Genomic DNA, 18069 nt, shown 5'->3' on the forward strand with positions numbered 1-18069 from the left:
ATGATGAATAAAATTGTTATTTTTTGTTCGCAAAAATAAAAAAAATATTACTTTTTAATGAGCAATTAATAGTGTGCAAAGCCAGATTTCGAATAGTGTCAATTTCACAATAGCTGGTATTTTTTCAAATCAATTTTTAATATTGCTCCAATATAAATCCTATGAAATAAGTTACCTACAACATGGTACTTTTTTTTTCATTTTTGTTGTTCGGTATCTTGATAAAAAGACGTTTCATAAATATGTAATATATGTTGAAATTCATATATAAATTTATAAATATAAAATGAATATTATAAAAATATTTGTAATATCTAGTCAACATTTAATATTATATCATTCTTGTATAAATATTAGAAAAATATTGCTTGCTACTAGGGTACGATTAGAGGGGAACGCATCGATCCAATGCAAAAGTTTCCCTCGTATTCCAAAATAATGCAACTTATGGAGAAGACGACGTTTAGGCACACGGTCAAACGCCCGGGAAACATCTATGTATATTACATATATCAGTGGGGATATCTGTTTCAGAATTCCTTGTCCAATCTGATAAACAACAAAGCAAATTGGTAACAACTGATTTACCAGGAATAAACCCATGTTGTTCAACGGGAATAATTCTGTTGTCCAGAAGAAACTTGAACGTGAAAATTTATCTCCCTTCTTAAATATGAGCTTGACGAAATCTGTCAACCAATCGGGAGGTAAAGTACCAGAGTTAAAAGACTGAGTAAACAAAAAACTAATCGGTTCACATAAGGAGGTAGCACATTCTTTCAGAACTTTTCCAGTTATATAATCCTGTCCTGGAGACTTTGTCGTTTTCAATTTTTGCAAGAGCTTCAATACCGTCTCAGGAGTGAACTGAATCTCATAATGTGGACGGAATTTGGTTCAAAATGTATGTCGGCAAACTTTGCATCAGGCTCTACTATGAAATTTCGAGGTAGGTACATCAGGTCAGCTAGGGAGCTGTTGTCAGAAGTTAAAATTAAGTCTAATAATGAGGGTTGCTGATTAGGCCTGTAACGAGTCCGTTGAGACACAATTTGATTAACATGTGAATTATTAGTCATGTCTATAAGTAATTGCGAAGAAGTATCGCGAGACTGCTAGGAAGTGGCGGTCCAGTCGATGGAAGGCATATTAAAATGTATTATATGTGTGTGAACGTGAGTGTGAGTGTACAACCAAGCGCTTAGCTCTCCAATGTTCTGTGATTTAGTGGGTTTTTCGTTGTAATTTATACTAAAAAGTGGTGCCGTTAGAAAGCGTTTCATGCAGCAGTTAAGGTGGTAATTAGAACATCGCCTTTTTTTTATGATTAATGAAGTAAAAATCACTTCTTGTCCCGTCTAATTGTGGTTATAATATCTTATCGTAACTTTTTCTGTGGTATAGCTGACTGAGGTTTTTAACGTAGATGTGAATGATTTAGTCCACCCGATAAATTTCTTACTGTATCTTTTTCTACTGAACTGAGGTTGACTTGCATTATTTACTATCTTTGATTTGATATAATATTGGCGTATCATATAACCCCCTCTGGGGGTTTGTAAGAAATGGCGATTAGGTGTAAGAAATGCAATAAAAATATAGGGAGGAATGATGAGTATATTAACTGTCGGCAAACATGTGGTGCGAACTATCACATATCATGTGTTAACCTTAGCAAATCTGCATTTTCTTCATTGAAAGAAAGTAGATTAATTAATGAATGGAGTTGTAGTCTATGCAGTACATCCTCTCTTACGGTTGATGATTGTCAAAAAAATGAGTTAACTGCTTCTATTCCAAGTTCTGTAACTAGTGACAGTCTGAATATACTGCCCGATACACTAGCAACTATCTTCAATGACTTTTCCTCTGCCGTTAATAAAAACTTTTTCATACTTAGGCAACAAATTACCGATTTAAAAAATGAAAATACGAAGCTCCGAGAAGAAATCTCCAAACTAACTGCAAAGTTGCATGTTGAAGTCCCTCAGGTTGTCACTGATACCGTAAAGTCTCCTTCCTATTCAGACACTCTTAAAAATACTACTGCAGTTGTAATAAGACCTAAGGACGTTACGCAAACCATAGCAAAAACCAAATCTGATATCATATCCAACATTCAACCTGATAGTGAACCGGGCATTGCAAAAGTTAAATTTATTAAAAATGGTGGTATAGTTCTTAATTGTGAACATCCTAGTGAACTCAAAAAATTATCTCAGTTAAAAGACTTGAGTGATAAGTATGAAATAAGCGACTTAAAGACTCCAAAACCGAAGCTGCGCATTTCTGGCATATCCAGTGATATTGATGAGCAACAGATAATTCCATTTCTTATTAAACAAAATAAACATATCTTCAGTGAATCTTCTCAGTGCAAAATTCTTAAATACTTTCCTATAAAAAATCGTAATAATTATTTTCAAGTCATATTAGAGGTTAACATCTCTACATACAAAAATGCTCTTCTTTATGGTCATTGCCTAATTGGGCTTGATGGTTGTAACATCTATGACGCTATTGATGTAATTAGATGCTTTAATTGTAATGGTCTTAATCATTCGTTAAAGACTTGTAAAAAAAAAAATCTCTTGCCCTAGGTGCTCTGGTCCACATAGGGTAAATGATTGTCATGCTACTAATGAACAACTGCGATGTATCAACTGTGTTAGCATTCAAATTAAAGACAATTTAAGTGATGAGGACATTTCCCATGCTTGCTGGGACATTAACAACTGTTTTTTTTATAAACGGACTATTGAGAAAATCAAGTTAGATGTCTTTGGGATATCTAGCTTGTAGCAATTAAACTATTTTCCTAACTTAATTTCTTCCTCATCAGCATCATCTCCAGCAATATCGAACAAGAGTGTAGATAAAGGAAATATATCTCTCTATTATCAAAATGTTCGTGGTCTCAATTCCAAGCTGTTGCGGTTCTCCAATGCTGTAGCTGCCTGTGCCTATGATTTAATCGCACTTTCTGAGACATGGCTGCACAGTGGAGTTAATGACAGTGAAGTCTTTGACCAAAACTATGAAATCATTAGAAGGGACAGAGACTTGTTGCGTACCAACAAACAGACAGGTGGTGGTGTGCTTATTGCGATTAGATTGGGACTCCATTATACTGAAATTAATCTATCTAACACTCCTTTTAATAACCTTCACCTTATTGACATTGTCTGTGTTAAGGTGTTGATTGCTTCTTTATCTATCACAATATTTGTCCTATATATTCCTCCTTCGTTGGCATTAGATTACTATCAATTAATCTTTGAGGCGTTTGTAACGTTAGAGCTGTTGGATGACTCCAATATTCTTATAATTGGTGACTTTAATATACCTGAATTTTTTTCATCTCTTAGTAATCCTCATTGTATAAAAAGTTTGGAATTGTGTAATTTTATGAAAATGTTTGAACTGAAACAGTTTAATACCATTTTAAATTGTGATAATCGGCTTCTTGACATCGTCTTATCCAATATGTGCTGTTCAGTATTAACTTCTGATGATCCATTTGTAGATGAAGATCCACGTCATCCTTCTCTCCATGTAGGTGTATTTGTGAATAACATATCATCAAGCAATTTTCTGAAAGCAGCGTCTAATGGAACCAGTTACAATTTTCGTAAGGCCAGTTTTCTTAATCTATATGAGGATATTCTAAATACTGATTGGTCTCTCCTTAATAAATCCACTGATATTAACTCTGCCTGTTGCTTATTTTATGATCTAATATATAAACTGTTCGATAAACACATACCTATGTATAAAAAAAGGGAATATACCTACCCTGCATGGTTTTCACCTGAAATTATTCGGCAGGTTCGTTCAAAAAATCAGCTTAGAAGGAGATATTTAAAGTACGGAAATACAGCTGATGCGCTTGCATTCAGGGAATTGAGACGTAGCATTAAGCGAGAAATATCAATAGCTTATAATGCATTTATCAAGAATTCTGAAGACATGATTAACACAGATCCGTCAACTTTTTGGGGTTATATACGACGTAAAAGACGACACACCGGGATACCATCTTGTGTGACTCTTGGTGATACTGTTGTAACAGGAGCAAAAAATATTGCTAATGCGTTTGCACAATTTTATGAATCAACCTATATCCCTAGTTCTAGCTGTAACCTTAACAAAGTTAAATATGACAATACAAATGTGAACATAAATGTGTCTATCATAAGTGAAAATGAAGTGCTTGAAGCTATCAACAGAATTAAATCGAACAATGTTCAGGGTCCTGATGGTATACCAGCATTTATCATAAAAGATTGTGCTCGGGTTTTAATTAAACCGTTATCTGTTCTTTTTAATCTCTGTGTTAACTTAGGAACATTTCCAGATTGTTGGAAGCTTTCCAAAATCATTCCTGTTCATAAAGGCAAAATTCGAACTGCTGTTGAAAACTATCGACCTGTCTCAATTCTTAATAATTTTGCAAAAATCTTTGAATCTTTAATTTATAAACAACTGTATTTTCAAGTAGCCGCTTCAATTACAGAGCGTCAACATGGCTTTATGAGTGGCCGCTCTACAGTTACAAATCTTCTTTGTGTGACACAGTTTATCGCAGACTCTATCGACTGTGGACTACAGACCGATGTAATATATCTTGATTTTTCAAAGGCTTTTGACAAACTAGATCATGGTATATTAATTGATAAACTTTATGCTTTGGGCTTGAATATGCAATTAATTACCTTTTTTGGGTCGTACTTAGGTGACAGAAAACAATATGTCCATTGCTGTGGATATGATTCTGATGTCATTACTGTTTTATCGGGAGTACCACAAGGTTCTGTACTTGGTCCGCTTCTTTTTTTATTGTTCATCAATGATATCTCGAATGAATTAGATGTTGAATTTTCTTTATATGCAGATGACATCAAGATATACAATAGAGTAAGTTCAACTGATGACTGCCTTAAGTTACAACATAATTTGAATAGGATTGTGGTATGGTGCAATTTGAACAGGCTTTTGTTAAATCAAGATAAATGTTGTGTAATGTCATTTTCTTTAAAGCGATATAATATTCACTTTGAATATGTCCTTAATGGGGTAGTCTTAGCCAGGCCTCAGACCGTTTTGGATCTTGGGGTTGTTTTTGATAGTAGGCTCACATTTGCTTATCATATTAACAAAGTTGTGGCAGACTGCATGAAAACTTTGGGTTTCATCATAAGGAACTCTAGAGATTTTCAACACTGTGACACTATCATTCGACTTTTTAATTCATTAATTGGCAGCAAACTTTACTATGCTTGCATTATTTGGTGTCCTCATCATAACATTCATTTAATGCATCTGGAACGTGTCATACGAAGGTTTCTTAAATATTTGTTTTACCGAGAGAATGGTTTTTACCCACCTATTGGTTTTCCTCAATCTGAGCTTTTAAATCGCTTCACTTTCTCCAGTTTTATGGAAACTTGTAAAAAATTCTTTGTGTTGTTCCTAGTTAAAATGATAAATAACAGTGTTGACTGTCCTTTAATGCTAGCCAGATTATCATTTAATGCACGTCCTCGAAGTCTAGTATCTCGCCACTCTGAAATTTTCTACATAGCCTGCCCGAGAACTGATATCGCCAAATTCTCTCCTATGTCCACTATGTGTAGGATCGGTAATAGAACACATAATAAGATTGATCTTTTTTCAACATCACTGCGGGCTCTTAAATTCTTTAATTATTCCCAAATTTAGTAGGCTTTCACATTACTTCGTAAGTTAATTTACTATCTGAATTAACTGATCTTCCATGATTATTGATTGATTACACGTATATTTTGACCTACCTAATCTGAAAATCTGCATTGGGATTTGGAGTAGCTTTAAACTTTTCCTTTTTGGGATTCACAGTAATTTGTAGCTGCTGATTAGTTATTCTACTTCTTATCATTTGCTTTCGGTTATTTGTTGGTCTGTAATTGGGTAAATAACCTGTTGACCGACTATATATATAATAATAATAATAATAATAATAATAATAATAATAAATATCTACAATTATCGATAGAAATGAAATCCATGTTGAATCTTAAAAAAATTTCAATTCTACCCCTAGTTATCTCTAATGTAGGTATAGTTCCAAATAGCTTAGTTGAGAATTTAAAGTCTTTGCATTTGAATGATTCAGTAATTGTCAAAATTCAAAAAGCTGTTTTGTTAGGAACATGTCATATTGTTCGTAAGTTTCTTGAACAGTCTGATCATGTCAGTCAGATTAGATTAGCACCAGTAGGTCAGAGTAGTGTAGGTCACTTTTCATGTGATGCGCGGATAAATGGTCGGTAGTTACGCTGGACTTTTGGGGATGGGGTGAGATTAGAGAATAATAGCAGACTAATTTGTATGCTGTAATTCTAGAATCTCGAAAGTTGTTCTGTTTATCTAATCAATGCATATCATTACTTGGTCTTAGTACCCGTAATGATAGAAGTCTTGCCTGAATGCCGGTCATTTCCGGGTCAGTGGTGGGTCTTAATAACCACACACCCTTAAATCTGTCGAACACCGAAGAAATCCACACCCCCCACACAATAGATAAAATAATAAGTGGGCTAAAACAAAAACAACTACATGGAAAATTCTACAAAGACTTAGAAGAAAATCATGTCAATAAGAAGATGTCATTGATTTGGTTAAAAAAATCAAGTTTGTATGCCGAAACAGAAGGATTTGTGTTTGCTATTCAAGACCAAGTAATCAATACCAAGAATTATAGAAAATACATCATCAAAAATCCGAACATAAAAAACGACTGCTGTCGCCTATGCAAAGCAAAACCTGAAACGATCCAGCATATAATCTCTTCTTGCAGCATCCTAGCACAAACTGATTACAAAGCTAGACACGACAACGCAGCCAAAATCATTCACAAAGAATTAGCAACACTTATGAACTTAATCGAAGATACGACACCCTATTACACTTACATTCCGTCTCCATTCCTTGAAAATAACAAATACAAATTATACTGGGATCGCACAATACTTACAGACTTAAACATTACAGCTAACAGACCAGACATCATACTTATCAAAAAACACACGAACGAAGCCATTCTCATTGACATTGCTATTCCTAACACAAACAACATTATTCAAACATACGACACCAAGATTTCAAAATATCTACAATTATCAATAGAAATGAAATCCATGTTGAATCTTAAAAAAATTTCAATTCTACCCCTAGTTATCTCTAATGTAGGTGTAGTTCCAAATAGCTTAGTTGAGAATTTAAAGTCTTTGCATTTGAATGATTCAATAATTGTCAAAATTCAAAAAGCTGTTTTGTTAGGAACATGTCATATTGTTCGTAAGTTTCTTGAACAGTCTGATCATGTCAGTCAGATTAGATTAGCACCAGTAGGTCAGAGTAGTGTAGGTCACTTTTCATGTGATGCGCGGATAAATGGTCGGTAGTTACGCTGGACTTTTGGGGATGGGGTGAGATTAGAGAATAATAGCAGACTAATTTGTATGCTGTAATTCTAGAATCTCGAAAGTTGTTCTGTTAATCTAATCAATGCATATCATTACTTGGTCTTAGTACCCGTAATGATAGAAGTCTTGCCTGAATGCCGGTCATTTCCGGGTCAGTGGTGGGTCTTAATAATAATAATAATAATAAAATCTCCAAATACAAAAATGTTGTCAGGTTGTCACAGTGAAAGTGTGTGTAAAGAAAAAACTCAACTCGTAAATGCTGGATTTGCTTCATTGTACTTCAGAAGCGAGGGAAGTTCTGTCGAAACAACTTTCGACCAATTTTTTGTTTAACTTTTTGTTCCAATAACTGTGTGGAAATTTGTTGAAAGAAAACCGTGGTAAATTCTTCATTTCAAGTAAAATAGTGTCTCGGATTTGGTTCCAGGACTTGTATCGAAATAGTTTGTAGTAAAAATAGTTTATGAAACGCTCTTTCGAATTGTATTGGTGTCGGATTTATGCAGTGCCCAAATGGACGCCTCACGGAGCGAAAGAAATTTGCCAAACAATCCTGATTTAGTTGAAACACATTTTATTGAAGCCTGTAAACAAGTTACATTCTACGAAAACTATTAAAAACAAGTGTTCACATTTCTGAAATTATTTTTTATTTTTCTGCGAGTAAAAATCGTAAGAGTAAAATAAAAATTTCACAATTCACTTGTGAATAATAACTTATTTGTCAGAGTTGCTAAGGACTTAATAAACACAGTTTAAGCCGTCTAAATTGAATTAAAATGTTTTACTTGAATAAATTAACAATTTACAAAAACAATCACCAATTGCGCTAGTACCTATCATCCCTTTTTATTTTTGTGTACAACTATTAATATCATACGAGTGCTACGAAATGCACTGTCAAGGTGTCAACAATTTGATATGATATTTAGAGATTTCGTTAACCTTCATAAATAAAAAATACGTGTGTCTCATAATCAGACTCACAAAACATCAGACTGATGTAGATCTTTGCTTAAAAATTAAAAAGAAATCGTAAAACGACACATAGTCTGCATTACTTCCCACGTCTGTCGTTATTGTAGTTGAAACATCGTTCTGTGGGTTGCATAACCACAACCTGTTCTGTGTTCTGTGACCACTACAATGAGGTTTTATCCTTTTGTTATTTAAACTTTGAACACTATTATGTAAATTTTGGTAAAGAAAAACACCAAAATTGTTCCAGTTTTATCAATAATTTTTTAGGTCACATCGCAGTTGGAAATATTTGAACTTTTCTTACGTTAAATTAACCATAAACAAAGTTTACCCACATTCCACAAGAATTGCTTTTATGCTGCATTAAAGTGAAATGTCCATTGAATTTTCGAAGAAGTTTGTTAACCAGAGATCTTCGCCAAAAAATGTGCACCATTGTACTGTCTGTCCATACTTCACATCATCAATGTTTCTTATGGTGAACCATGTTCGACGCCATCGTACTTCTTTGTTACCTTTTAACTGTGAAGACACCCCTGTTGAATCTTATTGTTGCAAGGACTGTGGTTTTCAAACTTACCTCACAGTTCTTTTCAAGTACCACCTTAGGAAATATCATAACATCAAAACAGAAAACTGGAAAGATTCCCCAGATGAGGAAATCCTCATTCAGAACTATGTTTGTAAAAAATGCAATTTTGAAACACATTCTCTTGTTAAACAACTCCAACATGCTATTACATGTTTTGATGAAAATGAAAGTCCTCCAGAATTTGATTGTGTAAATGATGTTAAAAAGAACGTGGTTAAAGATTTGGGAAGATATTACTTAATTTCATGTCTGGATAAAACTAAAAACAACTCCACTTTAAGAAGGCATATAAATGCAATCCATTTAGATGATCAAAGTGCTAAATGGTATGAGTGCAAAATGTGTCCATACAAAGCTAAAATAATGGGCAATATAAAAAGACATATAGCTGTGCGTCATTTAAAAGAACAGGATATTCAGTGGAATAAATGTAAAGAATGTCCATTCAAAACCAAACACAAAGAATCGTTAAAAACTCATATAATTTTTCGACATTCTGATGAAAATGATGTTAAATGGTATCCATGCAAAAAGTGCCCTTATAAAGCCAAAGTAAACTCCCAGTTAAAAAGTCACGTGACAACAAATCATCTTGATGAAGAAAATATCAAATGGTATTATTGTAACCAGTGTTCATATAAAGCTAAAGGGAAATATGCTTTAAAAAAGCACATGAATAGACGTCATTTGGATGAAAAAGACATCAAATGGTGCATATGTGACCAGTGCCCTTACAAAACGAAAAGCAAGGTTTATTTAAAGCAGCACATCTATAGGCGACATTTGGACGAGCACCAGATTAAGTGGCATGAATGTCAACAATGCCCCTTCAAAACCAAAACAAACTGCCAATTGCAAAGACACATTAATGCACACCATTTGGATGAATGCCATATTAGATGGTTTGCATGTGAAACTTGTCCATACAGAGCTAAAACTAATTCTACTTTAAAAAGTCATATTAAAGTACGTCATATGGATGCAAAGGACATTATGTGGTATGAATGTGAAAAGTGTGTTTTTAAATCGAAAGAAAAATCAGGTTTGAGAAGCCATATACGTCATCGCCATCTGGACCATTAAAAGATTAAAGTAAATGTAGCAATATAAATAAAACTTACAAGTTAAAGTTTGTTGCTTTTTTTAATTAAAATAAAAATGGAGATACAACAAAAGCAAGCAGGGTCCATTGAGCTTCTGTAATTCGAACTATTTAGGAAATGTTCCACACACAATTAATTAAGGTAAGTCAGGTAAGTGTCCCAGTTATCGACAGTGACTTAATTATCCAGTTTTTTTTTTTTAGTTTTTGTTAGAATATGCTTTTGTGAGAGTAGAATACTACAATTTATGCAAACACAATTAAAGACGGATTTATAACAAAACGGTCGAGTGAAATTTGCTAACTTTGTCAGTTTTAGTTTTCTGTGCGTTTGCAGTGATTTTAAGAAACTTAAAAAACTCGTTTTAATGACAATAAAACTGCAATTGCTAAAGAAATTTGTGATAATATTAAATTTAGTGTTGATCGATTTTTAGAAGCAGATTATCTTACAGCAGCAAATTTGTTTCAGACTAGCTTATTTTCATATTTTCAACTAAATTTTCCATCAAAAGAAGTTGAATTACGTGCTACAAAATATGATTTAAATTTTAATGTGTTAAAAAATGAGTTAAATGTTATTTATAATCATCCCGATTTTTCAACAGCAAATGGTGCCTTAACATTCTTGAAGTTTATGTATGAAAACAATTTATTAAACGTATTTTCGGAAACAAAAAAATTATTGAAAATTATTTGCACATTACCGATGGTGACAAGTGAATGCGAACGATGTTTTTCGACGTTAAAACGTATAAAGACATTTTTACGAAATACAATGTGTCAAGAAAGATTGTGTGCCTTGGCAATGTGTTCAATAGAAAAAAAAACTAGTTATAGAACATTTTGTCCGTAACAAAGAAAGACGTATGGATTTTATATATAGAAATATTAATTAAAAAAATTGAAAAGAATTTAAAGTGGGGGATAACTATTGCATCTACTGGACACGCGATTAACAAAATTTTATTTATATTTCTTATGCCAACAAATTTAAAAGTAACTTTGACTTCGTTCCATCACCTTTGGGGAAGTCTGGAATTAGGTCCACCTCCTCGTGGTCCCAGATGGTAAACAGAAATTATCGATTTTCAATTATCAATTTTCAATCGATAATTTCTGGCTAACGGACCTCTAACTTGACATTTTTCTAAATTTTTAATAAAAAGAAACAATAATTTTTACCTAGGATAAATTTTAAATTTAGCATAATACTGTGTATTAATTTTGGCCCCCCAACAGAAAAAGTCACGAGCCGCCACTGATCAAAAGTCTCATAAAATCTCGTGTCTGTGTCGTAAGTTATTCAAGGTCAAAAGTCAATAAAAACAGTTTTTTGCGATTATCTCGGTTTCTATTACTCCAATGATGTTAACATCTGTTATCATAATTGTAGAGCACAAAATTTGGAACAAATTTTATTTGAAACATTTTTTCATGCGCTCAATCGTTTCTGCGCTCAATCAACCGTGAATATCTGTGAATACTACCTAGAATTTTGAATAATTTGTATTATTTATCAATTAATACATTGTATTTAATAACATTTTACATATTTTCAATATATTCATTAAATAATATGTACTTAGTTATTTTGTGTAATTAAAAACTCATTTAATGAAATACTTATTGTATATCTCAATTTATTTATATCTTTAAAATGTGTAAGTTTTTTAATACTTATTTTTCTATCATGATTATAACTGGAAGGTATAGAAACAACGATCCAGTGCACCGAAGATGATGACGATGAAACAGAAATTCCCGAACGTCCAGAAGATGACGATGAAGAAGAAGAAAAAAAAATAATATTTTTGTTCTTTAAATTATTAAAGATTTATAGATTTTCATTGCAATTCAATTACAATCGTCAGAAATGTACAGCTGCTGAATAAAAATAAAATTAAAATATATTAACTCGTTTTACTTCCTTAAAATTTACTTTGAATAAATTAATATAAGTTTAAGATATATAATATTAATATTATTAATAATAATAATAATAATAACCTTTATTAATTCTTCTTATATGTTTTTTTAATCCAAATTATTGTAATGACCCAAACATTCCGTCAAAATTAAGACATGCGCACAAAATTTGAAAACCCGCGAAAAATTCGAAAAAGTGCGTTGTGTCTTGAAATGGCGTAATGCGTTCTGATGCAAAGTGATGAACCGCAAAGGTGGAAGATTGACTTTGAATTAAAGACACAAAAATATGGCGGGAATAATTTTATTGAGTTCTTTCTCTTTCTTTTTGGCTCTATTTTACAGTTACAAAAATCTCGTTTTTTCAAGTGTAAGATTACGAATGTCGGTCACGTAAACAATTTTTTATACCCCACCAAAATTTTTTTTAATTTTTTCGACAAAATTTGTATTTTTATTTTTTTAAGATTTGGCATCAAAAATACATAAATTTTCATCCTTCTACCACTAACCCCCATTTTTAATAACGATATGTGTATCTTTGCTTTCATCCACAGATGCGCAAGATTGCGCATAGGGTTGCAAGATGGCTATTGAATATAATCATTGTCATAGGATAAATTTTTATGTATAATTTATAATTTAATTTAATTATATTTACATGTATTTATTTTAATTTAATTTTTTATTTAACTACCAAAATATTCACTAGAAATGCCAAAACAACGTTTGCTTGGTCGGCTAGTTTCTAATATGTATAATTGTATATGTTTTAATTCAGTGTTTCAGGTCGAATGATTTTAATAAAACATAAGCCCTAATTGCAATCTACTCATACTTTACTCATTATCCTCGTAATTTTAAATATTTTTATTTCGCTGTTCATTAGGGGCCCCACAGAGTTGTAGAACACAGGCCCGCAGTTTGATTGTTATTCATCAACAAAATATTTACATAAAAAAAAAACTAGCAAAGATTTATAAAACAAAAAAAGATCTGGTGTGAAATAAACTTGTGCAGATAAAATATTACGTGAGGTTAAAACTGCAGAGCATGGAAATTTACGTTCAGTTTAAATTATACAACAAAGAAAATTACTGAGATTAAAATTGTGAGGTAGAGAAATATTGTAGGAGCTAACAAATTTACATGACATTAATATTTGCCACACTTTATCAACGATTCAAAGAAAGAATTTATATGATGTTAATTTATGTCTTGATCCAAATGATTGGTTACTTGAAACAATTAGCATTGACGGTTTATATCGTGAACTGTTTACTCCAAACAAAACACATGATAAATAAACACAAAAATATCAAGTCAGCGTTGCAAGGAAAAGTGTCTTGGTGATGCAATTGTGCGGAAATGCCTCGCTGATGTAATCAATCTTTAACGTTGCGAGGAAATGCCTCGGTGATGTAATGATGATAACGATGATAACATGATAAAATGTTAAGTTGCTAGTATTTTTTTTTGTGTTTTTTATATATTTTTATAAATTATTACTAAATATAAACATTGAACTTACATGGGTGTCGGTAATTGGAACAAACACATTTTCCAAGTGTCGATAATTGGGACAATCTGTACTTTGCGCAAATTTATATATATATATTTAAAATCAATGGCAGCATATTTTGAAAAAGAAGCACTTTTAATATTTGAATTAAAGTTAAATGCAATTATGTGCTAAATTATAAAGGCGTAACGCATACCAGACCTTTTCTATCTTTAATATTTAATATTAAAGTAAAAAAAGTGCTTAAGGTGTCGATAACTGGGACATTTACCTTAAATGGCCGAAGAATACATGAGGTTGGATTCAGCACTTTTACTATCCCATATTAATGTACTAGATTTCTTAATTGCTTTTCGAATTTTACGTTTTACTTTTCCTAAATAAATTCTGTTTCGGTATAAACAAAATGTATTTATAATTTTATGTTTCGCTATAAGTATGACAAGAAAGAAAAACAATGTTTTTAACAAAATAATAATTAAAAACGTAGTATTTATAGTACTTAAAAAATTCTTTTCTGGAAGATGTTTACACAAATTTAGAAACATTTGTTCCAATCTTAAAAAAAAATGTAAACGACGATTCGGTGGGAAAATTTAGACATCCTGGACGATATTCCTTTAATCGAAGCAATTTTGTAAAAGGATTTATTAAATTATTATCTGTTATTAAAAATGTTAACATATATTTGGCATTTCAATTTTTTTCTTCAGTAGTGAAAACCAAACCTTTAATATTATAATATAATAAATTAAGGTACACTGAAATACATATATAAAACTAAAAACTATATATAACAACTACTAAAGATTTTCACACTAAAATTTATTCCAAAGTTCACCACAAACTTTTAGCACAGTTATAAACTCCAATTTTAAAAATAATAATAATAATAATAATAATACCGAAAGAGCAATAAAAGCATTATCAAAGACACCCATGGATTTTTAAAGGTCCATTTTGACATGTTATTTATTGTTCTCTCGGTAAAAAACAACCAAAAAACAGGAAAATACTATTCAAGAAACTTTCTCAATGTTGTTATATTGCTACATTCATTTTAATCTTCTATTGGTCCAGATGGCGTTTACGTATATGTCTTTTCAAGTTTGATTTTTCTTTAGCTTTATAAACACACTTTTCACACCTGTACCATGTAATATCATTTGCATCCAAATGACGTACTCTAATATGCCTTCTTAAAGTAGATATATCTTTAGCTCTGTATGGGCAAGTTTCACAATCATGCCATTTAATATGGCATTCATCCAAATGTTGTGCATTTATGTGTTTTTGCAATTGGGAGTTTGTTTTGGCTTTGTAGGGGCATTGTTGACATTCATACCATTTAATCTGGTGCTCGTCCAAATGCCGCCTATTTATGTGGTGCTTTAAATAAGCAGTGTTTTTAGTTTTGTAAGGGCACTGGTCACATATGCACCATTTGATGTCCTTTTCATCCAAATGACGTCTATTTATGTGCCCTTTTAAATACCAGTTCTCTTTAGCTTTGTAAGAACACTGGCTGCATTCATACCACTTCATATTTTCTTCATCCAGATGCTGTGTTTTCACGTGTCTTGTTAACTGGGACTTTATTTTGGCTTTAAAAGGGCACTTTTTGCATTCATACCATTCAATATCATTTTCGTTAGAATGTCGGGAAATTATATGGGTTTTTAACGATTCTTTGTGTTTGGTTTTGAATGGACATTTTTTGCATTCGTTCCACTGAATATCTTGCTCTTTTAAATGATGCACTACTATGTGTCTTTTTATATGGTAATTTGTTTTAGCTTTGTATGGGCACATTTTACACTCATACCATTTAATACTTTGTTCATCTAAATGGATTGCATTTATATGCCTTCTTAAAGTGGAGTTATCTTTAGTTTTAAATGAACAGTTTTTGCAATAATACCATTTAATATCTTGTTTATCCAGATGTAAAATTACGTGTCTTCTTAAACTAGAACCATGTTTAGTTTTATAAGGACACTTTTTGCATTCATACCATTTAATACTCTGCGCATCTGTATGCCGAGAGACTATGTGATTTTTAAGATTGATTTTTCCTTTAGATTTATATGTACATTCTGCACAGTGATACCAACCTTCCTCATCATTTGAATGCACTATAATTTTGTGTGTTTTTACAGATCTTTTGCACTTGAACGTGCGCCCACATTGAGTACAGTTGTACCATTTATCCACATTCTTTTTAGCATTATCTACAAAACTAAACTCTTGAGGACTTTCATTTTCATTTAAACATGTAGCAGCATGTTGGAGCTGTTTAACTAGAGAATGTGTTTCAAAGTTGCATTTTTTACAAATATAGTTCTGAATGATGAATTCTTCATCTGGTGAATGTTTCCAATTTTCTGCTATGATGTGATGATGTTTCCTAATATGGTACTTGAAAAGAACCGTAAGGTAAGTTTGAAAACCACAATCCTTGCAACAATACGTTTCAACAGTGGTGTCTTCACAGTTAAAAGGTAACAATGAAGTACGGTGGCTCCGAACGTGGTTTATCATAAGAAACATCGATGATGTGAAGTATGGACAGATAGTACAGTGGTGGACATTTTTCGGCGAAGATCTCTGGTTTACGAACGTCTTCGAAAATTCAATGGACATTTTACTTTACCGGTGGGTAAATTTACTGTTTAACATAACCACAAATATTTCCACATGCGACCTGACCTGAAATTATTATTGTTAGATCTGGAACAATGTTGGTGTTTTCCTTACCAAGATATACGCAATAGTATTAATAGTGTTCAAAATTTAAATAATAAAACAATACTTAACCTCAATCAGTGTTATTGATATGCAACCTGCAAAACAGTTGTTTCAACCACAATAATTACAGACGTTGGAAATAATGAAGACTATATGACGTTCTGCGATTTCTTTTTAATTTTTAATGAAAGTGAAAATTAACAAAATCTCTAAATATGTGAGTGGTTTGTTGACACCTTGTACCTCTTTAATCTAATTTGAAAATAATTGGTCTAAAGAGTTTAAACAGTACTTCCCTCGCTGTCGAAAACGTGACGACTGCATGTCTATTATGTTTTTTTTCGCAGTAGATTTCAAAGCATTCGGTTTTGTAGTTCCTGAGTAAATCAATAAAATAAATTTACGCATTCATTTTTTTTTTGAGTCACCCGGTATATGCAAATTCAAAAAATATGAATGGAATGATAAATTACAAGTACAGACTCATCATATTTTGTTTATTCTAGATAGAATTTATTCGGCAAACTTTTGAGCTGACCTCATCAGTTTTTTGGAGAAGATAACCAAATATATTTTGGCTAAAAATGTATTATGCTCTTTATAATATTAAAACATTTGCAAGATTTCGAAACATTCGGTCCTGTAGTTCCTAATTAAATCAATAAAATACATTTACGCATTCATTAATTTTTTTGGGTCACCCTGTATATGCAAATCCAAAAAGTATAATATAAATCACAGGAAGAGACTCATCATATTCTGTACAGTTTAGATAGGATTTATTCGGCAAACTTTTGAGCTGACGTCATCAAGTTTTTGGAGGGGATAACCAAATATATTTTGACTAAAGATTTATGATGCTCTTTAGAGCCTTAAAACATCTGCAACATTTCAAAACATACGGGTTAGCAGATTCAAAATTAAATTGCAAAATGGTGTTTCATAATTTTGATTTTTTTTTCCAAAAATCTGGACGTTTTGGGTAAAAACTCAATTCGGGGTCGTAAACTACATGTGTAGGACTATATTATTTTATACAATTTAAGACCCATTTACTATGTACAATTTTGAAGTGACGTCATCGCATTAGTGGTGGGGATGATTAGACAAATTTTGGTTAGCGTTTTACCATCTTACATGATATTCCTAATATAAGTACAAAATTTCACAACAATCGGTCCAGTACTTTCGGAGATTATCTGTCTAATAAAAATCGGAGACGGCAGACAGACGGACAGACGAACAGACAGACGGAAATGGCAGACCTATTTCTTCGTCTTCTAGGAGTCATGAAAGATCGAGAAAACGTAAAAGTAGTGAGTCGGCTGACGGACTCGATAACAATACTTCCTTTGCTTACGCTCGAGAAGTAATAAAACGTAAGCCCTAATTGCAATCTACTCATGCTGTACTCATTATACTCGTAATTTTAAATATGTTTATTTCGCTGTTCATTAGGGGCCCCACAGAGTTGTAGAACACAGGCCCGCAGTTTGATTGTTACGCCACTGAATCGAACTATGTCGATTTCCTTAGATCATATAATAAACTTTATTATATGATCTAAGCTCCAAGCATCTTTTTTTTTGAGGACGCAAACCAACTTCTTCAAATTGACGGAGATTTTCAATTGATCATTTTGGCTCTATATAATGTAAAATCTAGAAGCTCATCGTTCATATCTTACTCCAACCAGTAATTCAAAGTGTGGGGGTTTTATTTCTTG

The 18069-nt window shown here is 32.2% G+C and overlaps 2 protein-coding genes across 2 annotated transcripts; one reads left to right on the forward strand and one right to left on the reverse strand.

Moving 5' to 3' along the window:
* Positions 1–8578: 8578 nt before the first annotated feature.
* LOC135129713 (zinc finger protein 711-like) lies at positions 8579–10171 on the forward strand. Its single transcript, XM_064056960.1, has 2 exons — positions 8579–8669; positions 8718–10171. The coding sequence occupies exon 2, from the start codon at positions 8824–8826 to the stop codon at positions 10123–10125; it is 1302 nt and encodes a 433-aa protein (XP_063913030.1). The 5' UTR covers positions 8579–8669; positions 8718–8823; the 3' UTR covers positions 10126–10171.
* Positions 10172–14441: 4270 nt separating this feature from the next.
* Positions 14442–16238, reverse strand: LOC135129384 (zinc finger protein 142-like). Its single transcript, XM_064056535.1, has 2 exons — positions 15610–16238; positions 14442–15564 (listed from the first exon to the last, which is right to left on the reverse strand). Exons 1-2 carry the CDS (start codon positions 16236–16238, stop codon positions 14664–14666), a joined length of 1530 nt encoding a protein of 509 aa, XP_063912605.1. The 3' UTR covers positions 14442–14663.
* Between the last annotated feature and the right edge of the window lie 1831 nt (positions 16239–18069).

Source organism: Zophobas morio, unplaced genomic scaffold (genome assembly GCF_036711695.1).
Source record: "Zophobas morio isolate AGI-343-1 ecotype UQ-CSIRO unplaced genomic scaffold, CSIRO_AGI_Zmor_V1 ptg000016l, whole genome shotgun sequence".
Classification (NCBI taxonomy): Eukaryota; Metazoa; Arthropoda; class Insecta; order Coleoptera; family Tenebrionidae; genus Zophobas; species Zophobas morio.